We start from the raw sequence: 15,540 nt of genomic DNA on the forward strand, positions 1-15,540 counted from the left end.
TCTTTCGTAACAGTGTTCTCAATATTAGATCGATTCTTTGTTCGTGTCTACTCTGTGCGTTCGATCTTTCGTTCGTTCGTTCATTTACTCGTCTCTATGTTCGTTATTTCGTTCTTCCGATCTTTCCTTTGTTTACTCCTTCGTTCGTTCATGTTTTTCTTCGCTTGTCCGTTCTTTCGCTCGTTCAGTTTTCCATTCGCTCATCAGTTTTTTCGTTTGTTGACTTGTTCTTTCATTCGCCATCATTTCATCGTTTGTTGGGTTGGTATGTCGATCGTTCATTTGATCGCCCGAGCCCAGTCGTCGTCTGAGCGGTTGAAACTGATTGGCAAGATTCTTTTGATTTCAGATCAGCCAATGCATGATATCGCTTTTGAGTAAAAGAACAGTTAGGTAAGCCCCTGTGAACATTCAGTCATATTGCAAGATGGTCTTTTTTTAATTTCCGATATTGATGAGTTAGCAAATCATCAATTCCCCTTTTCTCACGACTTTTAAACGGTATTTGCTCGATGCTAAACCGAAGGGAACACGGATTCTTCGTCCGGCCAAAAACAGTTTGAGACATTTATCTATAGAGACACGCAACATAAGACATATCGCACATATATTGCTCAAGTTGTAAATCATGTCTTTTGTCCTTTCAAAACTTCTGGCGTTGAAAGGATGCAAACAACAGTCACTCACAGTGGAAATGTCAGCCGGGATCGTTGTCACGGCAACTGTAACGCCAACCGCGATCTGTATGGCTAACAAACGAATATTACACAGTGATTTTGGCTTGAGGCAGCTCATGTGGGGCAGTAAAAAAATTCTGGCGTAGATCATGAAGATCAAAGCGACCATGGAACTTGTTTGCAAACAGGAGTACAGGAAAATAATGAATCGGCAGGTTCCTACTCGTATCTTTCGATGAGCTGTGAGGTAAATCTCTACTGCTCCCGAGGATGAAGTTTCCATGGCGATAGTGAACCATTCCAACAATGAAGAGAATATGATTAACACGATTATATTGTCATGAAGAAGGGAAATTTCTTGTAGTCTTCTGGATTCCTTAAGGAAAATCATTGATAAAACTGATACGAGGAAATAAACAAACCCCACACTGAGTAAAAATATGCACCATTGTTTGGAGCGAAGACAAGCAGGTGTGCTCTCTCCTAATCCTTGAAAAATAGGAAAACTGTGGTATGTCATGATTTTTATAGTTTTCAGGACTCATTGATCGATCCATTCTTTGCCATCTTGGAAGCAATATGGTAGGTTTTCCACTTAGTTGATGACAAATAAATGCGATTACCCGCTGTGGTCTAAATTGTGTCGTCCTCGGACCACAAAGAAGGTATTTTCATCACGCATAGTTCATAAGCTGGCCATACCACGAAAACAAACACCACGCTATACCACTTTAAGAAAATAGGAACCCTCTTTCAAGCTAAGGACTAGAATCCGCTCTTAGGATTACAACTATTTCTGAATTCATTCGATGACATATTTGTTACCTTTTAAAGTCATTATTAATTAAATCGTGAATTACAGGCGTGATCGGTTTTGAAGTGCTTGTAAACAGTACCTGTTGAAAATACTTCATTTGTAATGCTATATGTTATTCTTTTAGATTGAGATTAAAAAGATAAGAAAAAGTCTTGTGAAAAAAATATACTTTTGAAAAAAAAATTTGTTCGAAGATTGGGAAAAATACACTTCCGAAAATTTAAGTTAACGAAATTGTGCAAGAATTCACCGTACTAGTGTCACACCAAAATTGTTCGCCTGAGGAAGACAAGAGTAATTTCTACGGTAAGTGCGTAAATCAATGAAGGCAAGATACTGGTTTTTTGCTTTTTCATCGGATCAGTGCCACTTTTAAACGGACGTTTACATTTTGAGATCGATAGAAATTCGACATGCCATTCATCCCTTTGGCCGCCACCTTTATTCAAAGGTTACTTTTCTTCATTCAATTAGTTTTGTACAATTTAGCCCTTAATTTCCAACTCCACTTGATTTCGCTTCATTGACATTCTCGACCAGCTCGGCAAATATTCCACCGTTCGGTATTAACACTTCACGTTTAAGAAACCTCATCATGCGCTCGCCTACCGTCACGAACCAACATATTGTTATTGTCCATGATGATGTTCAGACGATGGGCAACGGTGAAGTGCATTGGAAGTTTTAAGTTGTTGCGAATAACTGGCTGAATGAAACTGTTTAAAAATGTTTAAGGTCAGTAATAGAGCCAAGTGGCTCGTCTGGCCGAAGCTGATTCTGAATTTCGTGGCACGAAGTAACAAGGAGAATTGTCGCCTCCTTTAGGTGAGAACCCTACTCTAAAGATTGCAGTTAATTACCAAATACTTCGTCAGGTTTTCGTGAAAATTCATCGGTATTTCATTATACTACCGGGTGGAGATAGGCTCCTCATCTTTTACTAAGTGAGATATCACGGTTATATGGCGTAATTTAGGTACAAAATGTTTTCGGTTCAAAAGGGAAAAAAGATGAACGCACACAATAGCTGGCACTCACACAAACATATACTTATGATAAGCAGCTTGAGAAAAATATGTAGAAATTAGTAATGATTAATGATAATTTTCTCACGACCAAGTAATTTCTGATGCAAATCGCGACTTTTGCATTGCATACTGAGTACTGTCCTTATAGAGCTGTATGTTCAGCTGTGATTAGCTGGTGTTCAAAAGCTGTGGAGAAGACTGGCATTATTGCTATTTCGGGCTTTTACGCTTTATTCCGTTGGCTTCACTAAAGTTTCCCCTTACTGGTATTTTTCACTAGTTCAGCGAACATTCCACCATTCTGTATCAAAATTTCAGGTTTGTCAAACTCCACCACTCGTCCGCCATCAAGAACCAGCACCTTGTCACAGTCCATGATAGTGTTAAGGCGATGAGCAATGGTCAGCACAGTGGAGTCTTTAAACTTGTCACGAATAACTTTCTGGATCAGGTTGTCGGTCCTGAAATCCACATTGGCAGTGGCCTCGTCCATGACGATGATCTTGCTCTTCTGGACCAATGCACGAGCCAAACAGACCAGCTGCCTCTCACCAACACTAAAGTTAGACCCCGTTTCCTTCACCTGGTAATCTAGCTGACCAGGAAACTTTTCCACCATGGTTTTTAACTGCACTTCTTCAAGAGCAGTCCAAAGTTGCAGATCAGTGTACTCTGAAAATGGATCGAGGTTCCTCCTCAGGCTCCCTCCAAAGAGAACCGGGTCCTGCGCAATCACAGCCATGGCACGTCGCGCTCTCTGAAGGTTAAGAGTTTTAATATCGACACCGTCAATCAACACCTGTGGCGAACAAATGCAAAGTAAATTATAATCATATTCAACATTATCAAATCATTTAAGAAATATTTATCACGTAGTGCTGTTTCATACTTGCAGAAGTCTTACACCTTGATGTTAAACGTCTTATCCACTCTACTTGCTATTCAACATACTTTGCAATTCTTTGCTGAGAGGAAGACTTCCCAGAAAACCACTTGTCACAGTGACTTAGGCCCGCTCTTTTACCCACAGTTGTAGCGACTACCTAAACTACTGTGGGGATTTTCATTGTGTTGCGTTACAGCACTTCAGATCAAGACATGACACTGAATATTAAACCAAGCAATTTCCTCACCATCGGTGTTGCAACTATAGTTTTCTCACAGCTGATCTGATCTTTACTCTTTACAAAACTTTTTACTGCAAGTTACCAGTTTCCCGTTGTCTGTAAGAGTACAGACAACGCTATTCGCGTCAACAGTTCACGCAACGAGTCACGCACTGGAAGAATCGTTTCATTTGACGAAGACATTGACCAATGTGATGACGAATATCTTTGTCGATAAGAGTACAGGCCACGCTAAACCACTGTTGATTTGTTTAATAGTGCATGCATATTTCTGTTTGCAGCTTGCTAAGTTGCATAACGTTATGTCAACTTGGAGTTACAACCTGGTTAACACGAGGCTTTCCCGCGTGCATTTTCGCAACAGTTCAGAACATTGTAAGGTAACTTCGCTTTTCACGTCTTAAAAAAATACTTGAATATCCAATGTGAAATACCGTACTCTAACCTTTCCTTCCGGTTCAGGCATGCGCAAAAGCGCTGCGACAATGGATGACTTGCCAGCTCCCGTTCTGCCTGCAATACCTATCTTCTCCTTGTCAGCAAAGAACACGCTGATGTCTTTCAACACCTGCGGACCACCTTTGGTGTACCTTAGGGACATCTTGCTGATTGTTATGTCACCCCGCTGCGGCCAGGACGCAGGAGGACAGGTTCCTGTGCTATATCCCGGCTCAGCTTCTAAAGCAGTGTACCACATTACTCTCTCAACTGAAGTCATGTGGTTCTCAACGTCTGAACTTACTTTGATGCCATACTGGACCTCATCCAAAGACTCAAGCAAGAAAGAAAGGGACATCCCGGCCAAAGCTAAAATATAATTTGAATAAAAAATACAATATAATCTATATACTTGAGGTGTGAAGTGCTTTTTTGCAATTCTTCTCTCTCTCTCTCTTTTCTATGTCCGCGCGTCTATCTACCTGGCCGCCAATCCCTATGCTTGTCGGTTCCGTTCGATATATCTATATGTTCATCCACGGTAACTCTGTCTGTTTTTCTGTCTTTTTACCATTTCGTATTTCTTTGTCTGTGTTCTGGTCCGACCAAGTCGTTCAATTTCTGTCTGTTAATCTCACTACTGTTTGTTCGTTTGTCTTTCTGGCCGCCTGCCCGTGCATACTTTTGCCTTCATGTTGAGCATATTTTCTCAGTCTTTGCCCAGCCGTCTATTCGTCGCTTCCTCTGCTTGTCTGCCAACCGCGGAGCAGGACCTCTTCGAACATTACATGTATTTCCAACACAGACAAAAGCTACCCGTTCCTTAAACTATTAGACCTAAGAAGCTCTGAAAATTGATGAAACGTTACCTGGGCTTTGAGTGACAAGAACCGCCCCAATTGCTGCGGCAGCTATCATTAGACTGCATGCAAGCGTCATGCGTACAGTAAGCCACTGTGTGCCTGTTATTACCATGATGAAAGCTGATGTATTTTCATCCTGGTACCTTAAAAGATAAAAGGAATTAAGCTGAACGCTACGCTAACAAAATCCAGAAGATTTTGGGATGGAACTATGGGAAGACGCGTTAAACGAACCTAGTAGCGCAGGCTAAAACTGATATTTTTTTTTATGGAGGACGCGTATCACAGATGATCTATTTCCTGAGGTCAATTAGGTCGCTCGATTCTAGCTATTTAGCCACGGCCTCAAGAAGCAAAAACTTTATTTGACGAGTACAGAATTAATAGTCCGAACTGTGCAAACCAAGACAAAAAAGGGTTGTCGGTATTGAAGGTGGCAATTACATTTGTTATGAAGTTTCATCGTTTGCCACCTTATGTAGTCACTACAGATGTGGATGAAGCCTTCAGTAACTTAACAAAGCTAGTCTCATGAATACCAGCCAATCACAGTTTAGCATAAAGCGTTATTAGGTGACCTGCATCTATTCTGAAAAGGAGTAGTAGCACGCAATAGAAACGTAGCGATTGAAATCGAAAGTGCTTGTATCGAGAGAGAACAATGACCACAAATTAAAAAAAAAAAAACTCTTAGTCTTCGCAAAGAAAAGCAGGTATTTAACTTTTTTTCCACTTATTTACTCAATTTTTTAATGCTTTCGAAGGGGTTATTCATGGGTTTTGGACTGTACACTTACCTGAAGAGACTCTTCAAGAAACGCTGCTCCATTTGGGATGAGCGAATTATTTCAAGTCCAGCGATGGTCTCTGAAATGTGCGAATATACAGGGCTGCAGGTGATAGCCTCCAATCTTTTAATTTCTCGAGATGACTTCAAATAATATCGTCCATAATATAATACAATTCCGACAACAGGGATCGCCACTAAAATAAGCCAGGCATTGGCTGCAATTGGAAGAAGAACAGTGCTGACGGAAAATAAGGAAACTTCCACTGCCAGTAGGAAGTGAGGAGGTAAAACATCGTCCATGTTGCCGATGTCTTTAGAAAAACGATTTAAAATGCGCCCAACTGGGGTTTTGTCAAAATACAGTGCTGGCACCTTTAGGACAGCCAAGACCATTCTGTTGTGTAATATCTCAGAAGCATTCAGGAGTGTGAAACAAAAAAGGACTGCAACAGCTATGTTCCCTAAAAATGAAGATCCAACAATAGCGCCGTATATTCCCAATGTCGTAAAAGATCTTTGTCGCTCCTGACTCATTTCCGAAACCTGAGAAGCCCACCAGTAAGAACCAACGAGTAACCCTAAGCAAATATAAATAGAAAATGATGATCTTAAAAATTTTGATAATAATTGAAATCACATCATCGGAAAATAGTGCTACGATTTCAAATAGTGATAGGCAGGTATCTTTTCCCCGAGAAAATCACTTTAAAAGGTCAGCCTGGATTCATCACCCGTGGTATGTCAGCTCAAACATACTTATGTGTTTCCTGAAGAGATCAATATAACCGCGATCTACAAAAGCAATGAAGACTCTTATGTTTGATTTGTTTCTTTGTGGCATTTCTACCCAGAAAAATAAAAAACTTGAATTCACCAACACATATCTTTTTAAGCGATATCATTAGTATAATATAGATCCTTAGTAGCCTCAACTAGGATAAAACCAGAAGGTTACCTACGTCAATGAAATTGAAGCTTGTGAATTACATTAGGAGAAAATGTCAAGTTGCTGTCGTTTAAAACGAATGTTATTCTCATACCTTTCATGCAAAGAACAGCCACAAAAAGGCAAAGGACAAAAGGAATTCTAAGGGCTGTCCTGATGTAGCTCCAATATATCTTCCAAGTAATGGATCCAGTATTACGATCTTCTTCCTCTTCTTTCAAATCTTGAAACCCGAGGCCTTCATCATTGGGAAGCTGTGGGCTTCGATGCGGAGATTGGCTTGTCACCTCAGCACTTTCTGTTTGAGAAACAAACTTAAAATTTTTTGAGGTTTCGTCCAGGAAGCAATATCTTTCCTCACGTTTGACCCCGTTGTCCAATACAATAACGTCATGTATGTGAGTCAAGAAGTCTAGCTGATGAGTCACAAAAACACGAGTCCGGTTTGAGAGATATCCACAAATGCAATTATTAAAGAGATGCTTTCCAACTTTGGCATCCACTGCACTGAGAGGATCATCCAGCAAATATATATCAGCAAACGAGTACAGCGCACGTGCTAAACTTACACGTACCCGCTGACCACCACTAAGGCTCACACCACGGTGTCCTATCTCCGTCAAATCTCCTTTGGGGAAGTTTTTCAAGTCTGGTTGCATACAGCAAACATCAAGAATCTCGTTGTAACGGTTTATGTCAAGGGGTCTTCCAAATAAAATGTTGTCCCTAACAGTGCCCGAGAAAACCCAAGGAATTTGTGGAACGTAAGCAACTCTTCCACGAAATGTCACTTTTCCACTGATAGCAGGTAGCTCTCCAAGAATGGCCATCAACAGAGAGGACTTTCCACTTCCAACTGGTCCTGTTACAGCTAACATCTCACCCTGGCTCACACAAAATGAAATGTTCGTTAAAGCTCTCCTGTCTTCTCGTCTGTTCCACGAGGCCGAGACGTGGACTAGAGATAGCTCGTTCTTTTCAATATTTGTCTTAGTTGGTGTTCTTGACATAGAGAGCAATTTAGCATCTCCAGCTTTGAAGCTCTCTTGTCTAACGACGTTTGTACTACATTCTTTTCTTTTTAAACTTAAACCAATTAACCCATTTCCGCAATTCTGCTTTCCAAATGTAATTTTTGCGCTGGTCTCGGCACATGTTAATCCAAAATCCCTTGACATAAACTCTTCTATTCGTTTTGCAGCAATGAAGCTTTCGGTAACAAAGGGCAGCGAGTAAGCCAAGGCGATAGCCACAGAAAAATTTATTACATTGAGGCAGGATAAGATTGTAAACATTTCGAAAGCAGTAATCGTTTCTCCAGTAGCGATCAAAGTTATTATAGACAGCAGACTGGCCAATGGCGCTGTTGTGTAACCCAGGGAGTTCAAGCCGCTTATTATAAGCCCTCTTACTTTGACGAACCACATTTCTCGCCTGTGAAGGAAAATGATTTAAATCTAAATAACCTGGTCTCATTTTTCTCTTTTTTTGCCTTAACATATTTATGACGATAACTCGCCTCTGTAGCTCGTCTCTTTCATTGGGGGAGCTAGGAGGAGAGTGGAAATGAAATCAAATGAACATAATAATAATAATAATAATAATAATAATAATATTTTTATTGTTATTATTATTATAACGACAATTAATAATAATAATGATAATAATAATAATAATAATAATAATAATAATAATAATAATATAAATAATGACAATGAGACTTAGCCGTGGAAATTTTGGAAGAGGGCGCTCATCTTCTACGTTATTCCTGGGTCGATAAATCCCTGGAGCAAAGAGGGGAGAACCAAAAACAAATTCAACCCACATAAGGTCCACGAATCAATACTGGATCACAGTAGTTAGTCTCATTCGTTGGTTTGTTCATAAAAACAACAAAGAAAGAATTTGAAAGCTACGGATATCCTGCTGGAAGCAAGCAAGCCTCTTGCATTAGTTTCGATGGTTGCTCAGGATTGAAAGTTGAAGTAAAACATATTGATGCTATTTTTCTGCTTTTAGGCACCAATAACATCAATAAATCATCTGTTCTGCTTATTCTACCTCCTTAGTTGCTTGATTATTTCAGCAAAGTTCAATTCCCAGGCGTAAATTTTAACAGCTCGAACACCATATACAACCTCGTTCATAACTTGCAATCTTTTATCTCTAGCCTCTGCTATTTTGAGCCGTAGTTTTCCACTTTGATGCGACAGTACAACGGAGCAAAAAATGGACATAAAATAAACTGAGACTCCGGCAAGAGCTTTCCATCCGATCAAGGTCAAAAGAATTGTGCAAGAACCAAGAATCTCGAGAGGACAGAGAAGAATATTGACCAATCCCCACAAAACTTTTTCTAGCTTCTGAGCATCGTTTGATACAAGATTTATGGTCTTCCCTGTGACAATTTCCTGAAGGTCACAGCGCTTAAGCTCGGTTAGAATCTGTGTTTAAAGAGGAATATCAAATAGGGTTAATTGAACATTCAAAGACACTTGGTTATTTTACAGAATAGTAATGCTTTCTAGATTGAAAGCATGACCTTTTGATAAGTTCACGCAGCAACCAGGTGGAAATCAGACATGGTTTGATGCTACTCTGGTTTAAAGATTCAATGAATGTAACCAAAATTACAATTCATTAACCCAACGTTTCAACAATCCTGTCTAGTGCCTTCATCAGGGGTGATCTGATCGTTGCAACAAGAGGCTCTTTTACAAGCTCACTCATTAGCTGCCGTTTTTTTCTGACAAGGAGTAAATAGGCGTCAGGTAGTAAGCCGCCATCATCACGATTTTAAGGAGCGTGGAGCAGAGTTGATATGCCAAGCTTCCAAACAAAGGCGCTGGTGGTTGCGGCGATTAGTGGTGATAATTTTAGAATTATCCCTGTTGTTACAAGGGTCAGCGGGCTCGCGAATATCAGAGTCCGTATTGCTAAATATCGCTGTCATCACCGTTGCGAAGAAAACAATGTGGTTCCATCGAGTTTGAGATTTCAGCCTACCCTGTAGAGTGCTAAGGGATACAAGCTCGTGTTCCGTGCTAGTTTTTCTTTTCTGAAGTTACGAACAGCTGAATGCCACAGTTCTATACAATGGTTGCGTGCATTTTTCTCTCATTCACTGACTCAATGAACTTTCTGCTTTGATGAACAATTCCGAAATCTCCTGGGTCGACGGGTTCTTCTGTTCGAAAGAGCAACGGACGTTTTTCAAACAGTGATAAACACGACAGAAAACTCCGCCATTTGTTCAATGAGAGGTCTCCTGGTGATTCAGGCTAAACTCAGAAAAAAAAAATGGGTCATGAATCTTTCCTCCAAGGAGTTATCTGAGCTGGAACAGAGTGATTTAGAGAAACGGGTCTCAAGTTTGCTGTTGCTCCTAGCAAAATACCGACTGCCGAAATAGTCGCCGCAATAGAGGAGAGCATTTCTCAACTTAACGACGACCATAAGAATTCGGTACGAGCAGAAGTAAGCAGCACACTTAGGCGGGTTAAACATGCTCCCAAAAACATTCAAAAGGATGTTTTCAATGCCCTCATTACCCTTAAAAAGGATCTAGACAGGCTCGTATCATCTCCTGACATGGGTAATTGTGTTGTAGTAATATCACAATAGTAATATCGTGACAAAGTTTTGTCCCTGCTCGATGACAAAAGTACGCATGCAGTCCTAAACTCTGATCCTATCAGTAAAACTTAAAGAAGATTAAACAAAATGTTGCTTGATTTGGAAAACAACTGGTAAGATTAAAAGATACTGGTAAGATACATATTAAAATGTTGTACAGTAGTGTCGGCTTATGTTCACGATTTTATGGCTTACCAAAAATTCTTGAACAGAGAATTTCTTTGAGACCTATCGCCTCTTTTTTTAATTTTCCGACTTATGCAATTTCTCGTTCAGTTGCGAGGATTTTGTCACCAATTGTTGGGAATGCTGATCACAATGCCAAAAATTCCTGCGAATTTGCGGATTTCATATGAGATAAAACTCATAACGCTTGTGAAGAATTGGTATCTTTCAACGTTGTTTCGCTCTTCACTAAAATCCCAGTTGATCTTCCCGTTAAAGTTGCGGAGGAGAGACTCAGAGAAGACGCTTCCCTGGGGCAAAGAACTTCTCTTCCTGTGTAGGATATCATTCTGTTTTGTTAAACTTAGTCCGTGACGTTTTTCCTTTGTTCTTGTTTCTTTTTGTCGCGTTACGTTTCGGTACATAAACACGAGGTAGAGCTTGGCCATATGTTCTTTTGGACTGTAGCTTCTCACACGTGTTCTTATCGACGAGCTCTTGCGGGCTGTAAACTCTTCTTTTAATAGTTTGGTTCGCACAAAATGTAAGTAGGATTGCGATTGACGCTTGTTTTAGGTATTCATTTTGTTTATTCGTCCTCTTGTTTGTTATCTTTCTCATTTTTCACCGTCTTGTAACCGATTTTTCGTGACATGTTCATACTAACAATTGTGATGGTCGAAAATTAAAGGAATATTACGGATAACGCGTCGAAGCTTTGTGCTATCCCCAACACATTAACCTACAGTCTTTCTGACTCAAAACCGCTTAATTCGCATATAACGGTACCTGCTATCAATAGGTCTTTGGTGCAGCTATGGGTTCGCCCGTCTCTGCTAATATTACAAACATGGTAATCGAAAACGTAGAACAAAGGGCTTTAGCCACTTCACCGGTTAAACTCCTGCTCTGGAAACGACATGTGATTTTTTTTTTATTTCAGCGGTATCCAAAAGTGAAGCGGAACGCCTCCTAGTATACATTAGAATTCAGTGGAGCCGTCTATCCAATTCACCCTTGAAAGTGAAAAGGATAGATACTTGCCCTTTCTTGATTTAAATGTGTGCAGAGCGGAACAGGGGAAATTAAAGACAAGTGTTAATCGTAAACCGACCCACACCGACAAATATCTCGCTTTGACTCTCATCACCCTGTTTGCCATAAAAAGTCCGTAGCTAAAACTTTACTCAGGAGGGCCGACTGTCTACCGACTTCACTTGATTCTAACCTGAGGCGAGAAAATATGTTTCCAATGTCTTAAAGGGAAATGGCCATACCAAAACATTTCTGCGTAACTGCCAGAAACCAGTTACGAATAGTAACACTCCCGATTAGAAGGAAACAGCGACTGGTTTTGCTGTTATTCCTTACATCCGGGGTGTTACGGAGCCCATGAAGAGAATTTTGAATAGCCACAGCGTTAAAGTTGCTCGAAAACCTTTTCAGACTTTGGGGCATATTTTTGCCAAACCTAAGGATCCTGTTACGAAAGAACAACGAACCGATGTTATTTATTCTATTCCGTGTAATTGACTGTGATCACGAGCATATCGGACAGACCCAAGCGTCAGTTTAGTACACGTTTGAAAGAGCATCAGAAAGCGGTCTTCTTTGGAAAAAAAGAAAATTCAGCTCTGTCGGAGCACACATGTCTAACTAACCAAACAATTGGGTGGGATAATTCTAAAATTATCACCACTAATCGCCGCTACTACCAGCGCCTTTGTTTGAAAGCTTGGCATATCAACTCCGCTCACGCTCCTTAAAATCGTGATGATGGCCGCTTACTAACTGACGCCTATTTACATCGCCATTAGTTGGTGAACCACTGTTCAGAGTAAGAACATTTTGGCAGTGAGAGGATAGATTTGTAGAGTTACATAACCTATCTAATACAATTGGCACTAAGGGCACCGGAATTAAGGATCCTACTACTGATAGAAAAAATATCATGGCATCTTTGCGAAAACCGGACGAAATCAGCTGTTAGGATAAGCCTTGTTTCAAGGGTCTTTGATCACTACACCCCAAAGGGAGTAAGGAAATAAAAGAGTTCTCTGAATCCGTCTCAACTAAGAAGAGGACTGATTCTTTTTTTTTATTATTATCAGTTGAATCAGGTGACTTGGTTGCTAAATTTTCACTCATATTTTACCATACTAACCCAATTGTTACTTCAGTGCAATGGGATAGAGGACCAAACAGGCATTTCCCTCCCCGTTTTCCAGCTCGTTCGGTACCATTTATACCCACATCCAACCCAAAATGAAGTTGTAAAAACTAAAGCGCGGCTCACACAGATTACAAGATCAGAAACGTTAAAGTGACAGTATATACACAGCTACTTTACTACACTGCTTCAAATTTGTGGCACTCACCTTTTTGTAGACAAGCCCAATGCTCGCCACCTTTAGTCGCATGCCCCATATTTCTGTTATTCCACTGTAGTGATTCTTGGTCAGTCCTTTAACTACAGAAAGGAAAATTATACCACCAACGAACAGAAAGGTAGAAACAGAATATCCCTGCTGTTCCCGTTCCAGTTCGGACAAGAAAAACCACAACAGCATCGGAAGAAAAACGGTGGCAAGAGTCCTCAGTAATCTCAGAATAAACATCATCATGTAAGCCCTCCATGAGAGCATTCTGGATAATGCTCTCCACATACGAGGTTTGCAGCCAAGGGCTTGGCTGCTGTTAACTTCTCGTTGCCATTCAATTTCAAGTTTATGGACGAGTTTATCCATACTGTCTGCTTCGCGAACAGGAAAAATGTCTTCTTTTTCCAATGGTTTTCTGCTGCCAAGTGTCAAGACGGTATTCATCCATTGCAATGTTACTCGAGAAAGCCAGTTTGCAGAGTCATAAGGATGTGGTGCTGTTGAACGACTACTACTGGCCGATTCATTCCTTTCCATATTTCGCTGGTTATCCTTTTGTTTTTCTTGTTCTGTAAAATAGGACTACACTTCAACCCCTAAATGAACAGGCCACGTAACGCACACTAACGCGTTAAACGCGCGAGGAGAGAGTGGGGCGGGGGGAGGGTGGGTCGAACTTAAGGGGAAGAGGAGCTCTAAGAGATAACGTACCTTTTCAGGGGGCTATTGCGATGCTGAAAGCATGACGTGATTGAAACTTGGCAAATTTACTTGAAGACAACCTCGCTTCGTATTACTTGCGCTTATAGGGGCTTTGCTCTAATCTAACAATTTCACAATAATTGCGAAAGGGATGGAAAAGCTACTTATAATCTTAGCTGCTTAGGGACTAATAAGAACATCTTTCCACCATAAAGGTTGTAATGTTGTGTTGGTTTAACCAATCAGGGTGGCACTCGTTTAACTACAATCAAACAATGCTTTTAGATCAAAGGTGAACACTTCGCACACGCTAGCTTGAACATTTCGTTAGTTATAATTCGATCATTTGCATACGCAAATTAGTTCATGGACCGTGAACCGATGAAGGGAACGATTTTAACTAAAAAATGCAAATTCAAACCACTGACTGGTGTGGAAGGCGAGCTAAGTCCTATACTGAATTATATTCCTTAGAATTTTTGCTCAAGAAAATAACGCATTCTTGTCAATTAGACAGTTATTTAATCTTTGCTCGCTTACCCTTATCAGCGTTGAGACATAACGCCGGAGAAACACGAACCGTAGTGATGATGAGCAAAACACTGACTCCTATTCCATGAGCTACCCCAATGGACTACCCAAATGAACTACCCTAAAATAGACTAACCCTGTGAGTCTTTTGTTATTTCGCTACCACAACAAATAACATGATATTTGGGCGATTATTTCAAACATTTATCAAAGTCCCTCTTACGATAACGAAAAGTGAATCAAAGTCATGTTTTTCCCCTGAGGCCCAGTACTGCTCCTGAAGTAAGCGCGAAATCAATATTATTCACTGTTTCGTACTTCATTATATAAATAGATTGACGCAGATATTTGCCATGTACATGAGAGATTCTTCACAGTCAGTAATCCCTAGATTCAGTGGTACATTCACAGCAGCATGGTGATCGAAAGCGAAACACACCAAGGCGGCATGTTGTATAAACTGACACGTTGTTATCGCCCCGATTTCAGTCAACGTGTTTACAAGTCAGTAGTAATGAGTTGAAGCTCGAAGCAGAAACAATATGCTACATCACTGAGGTGGACACAAGTATTAAGCAAAATAGCGTACTGAAACTATGTAGACTACGGAAGCGATTTATTGCCATTCCCCGCGCTAACTCAAAGTTGATGTTTGACTTTTAACAAAGGCAGTGCAATGCCGGTTTTTTGCACTGCCTTCGTTTATTAAACTCAAACATCAACTTTGAGGCAGCGCAGGGAATAGGTAAGTCTACAGTTATCAGTACTTTCAACAAAACTCATTCAAAATTGGCGGATATTGTGGGGTTAGTCCATTTTAGTGTAGTCCATTTGGTGGGCCATGAGAGTGGTCCATGAACCAGGGGGCAGTATTTCGTCCATCGACTAATCGCTGCGAACCGATTAGAAGAAAAGATACGTGTATTTCATTTTACGCTGACTCGTTTAAATGGGCGAACTCTTAGAACCCTTGGCTCAAAAGTTATTATGATTCTGTTAGTAGATGATTGTGTAATCTTTTTTAACCATTTCGTTGGCGACGAAGCGTCTGTTAAAGAGAAAAATTAAATATAAAAGAACCTTGATTTTTTAGTGAGAATTATGCAAAATGCAATACCCATAATTAATTTCTTTTCAATCACCTGGTGTTACCTTTTATACTCATGCTAGACGTCTCTTCACTTCTCCTACGCCACTTCTGGTTGCCTTCGCCCTTCAGAGCTTCGCCTATCGGCCAACTGTTCGTTTTGCCTCAAGCAATACATTATCCTCCAATATTTCAGGTACAACGTGACAGCCCTTAGCTGTGACTCAAAGGCCTTACAGAGCAGCATCAGCTAATTTTCATGTGGTAAGTCACGCACCAAGTAACGCAAGTCTCCCTCGTAGCCGTCGTTTAGGATGTCACGCAGCGGTCGTCCTAAACTAGTTTGCAGTTT

The 15,540-nt window shown here is 40.5% G+C and overlaps 1 protein-coding gene across 2 annotated transcripts; it reads right to left on the reverse strand.

Annotated features, from left to right (window-relative positions):
- Positions 1–1,407: 1,407 nt before the first annotated feature.
- LOC111331593 (ATP-binding cassette sub-family C member 4) lies at positions 1,408–15,507 on the reverse strand. Of its 2 annotated transcripts, none has more exons than XM_088752664.1 (8): positions 15,254–15,507; positions 12,866–13,437; positions 8,748–9,130; positions 6,781–8,120; positions 5,748–6,318; positions 4,957–5,093; positions 4,095–4,456; positions 1,408–3,279 (listed from the first exon to the last, which is right to left on the reverse strand). In XM_088752664.1, the coding sequence occupies exons 1-8, from the start codon at positions 15,264–15,266 to the stop codon at positions 2,770–2,772; spliced, it is 3,888 nt and encodes a 1,295-aa protein (XP_088608790.1). In that variant the 5' UTR covers positions 15,267–15,507; the 3' UTR covers positions 1,408–2,769. The 2 variants fall into 2 exon arrangements, with proteins under 2 accessions (XP_088608790.1, XP_022792477.1); XM_022936742.2 differs by having other exon boundaries at positions 1,408–3,321; positions 15,254–15,506.
- Between the last annotated feature and the right edge of the window lie 33 nt (positions 15,508–15,540).

This window comes from Stylophora pistillata, chromosome 3 (genome assembly GCF_964205215.1).
Source record: "Stylophora pistillata chromosome 3, jaStyPist1.2, whole genome shotgun sequence".
In the NCBI taxonomy this organism is placed as follows: domain Eukaryota; kingdom Metazoa; phylum Cnidaria; class Anthozoa; order Scleractinia; family Pocilloporidae; genus Stylophora; species Stylophora pistillata.

Coding starts and splice junctions, on each gene's coding strand:
- LOC111331593 (XM_022936742.2), bottom strand. Junction 8,121..8,747: donor ATAATCAAGCAACTAAGGAG/GTAGAATAAGCA, acceptor TTTCCTTCACAG/GCGAGAAATGTGGTTCGTCA. Junction 4,457..4,956: donor TCTTGTCACTCAAAGCCCAG/GTAACGTTTCAT, acceptor ATTATATTTTAG/CTTTGGCCGGGATGTCCCTT.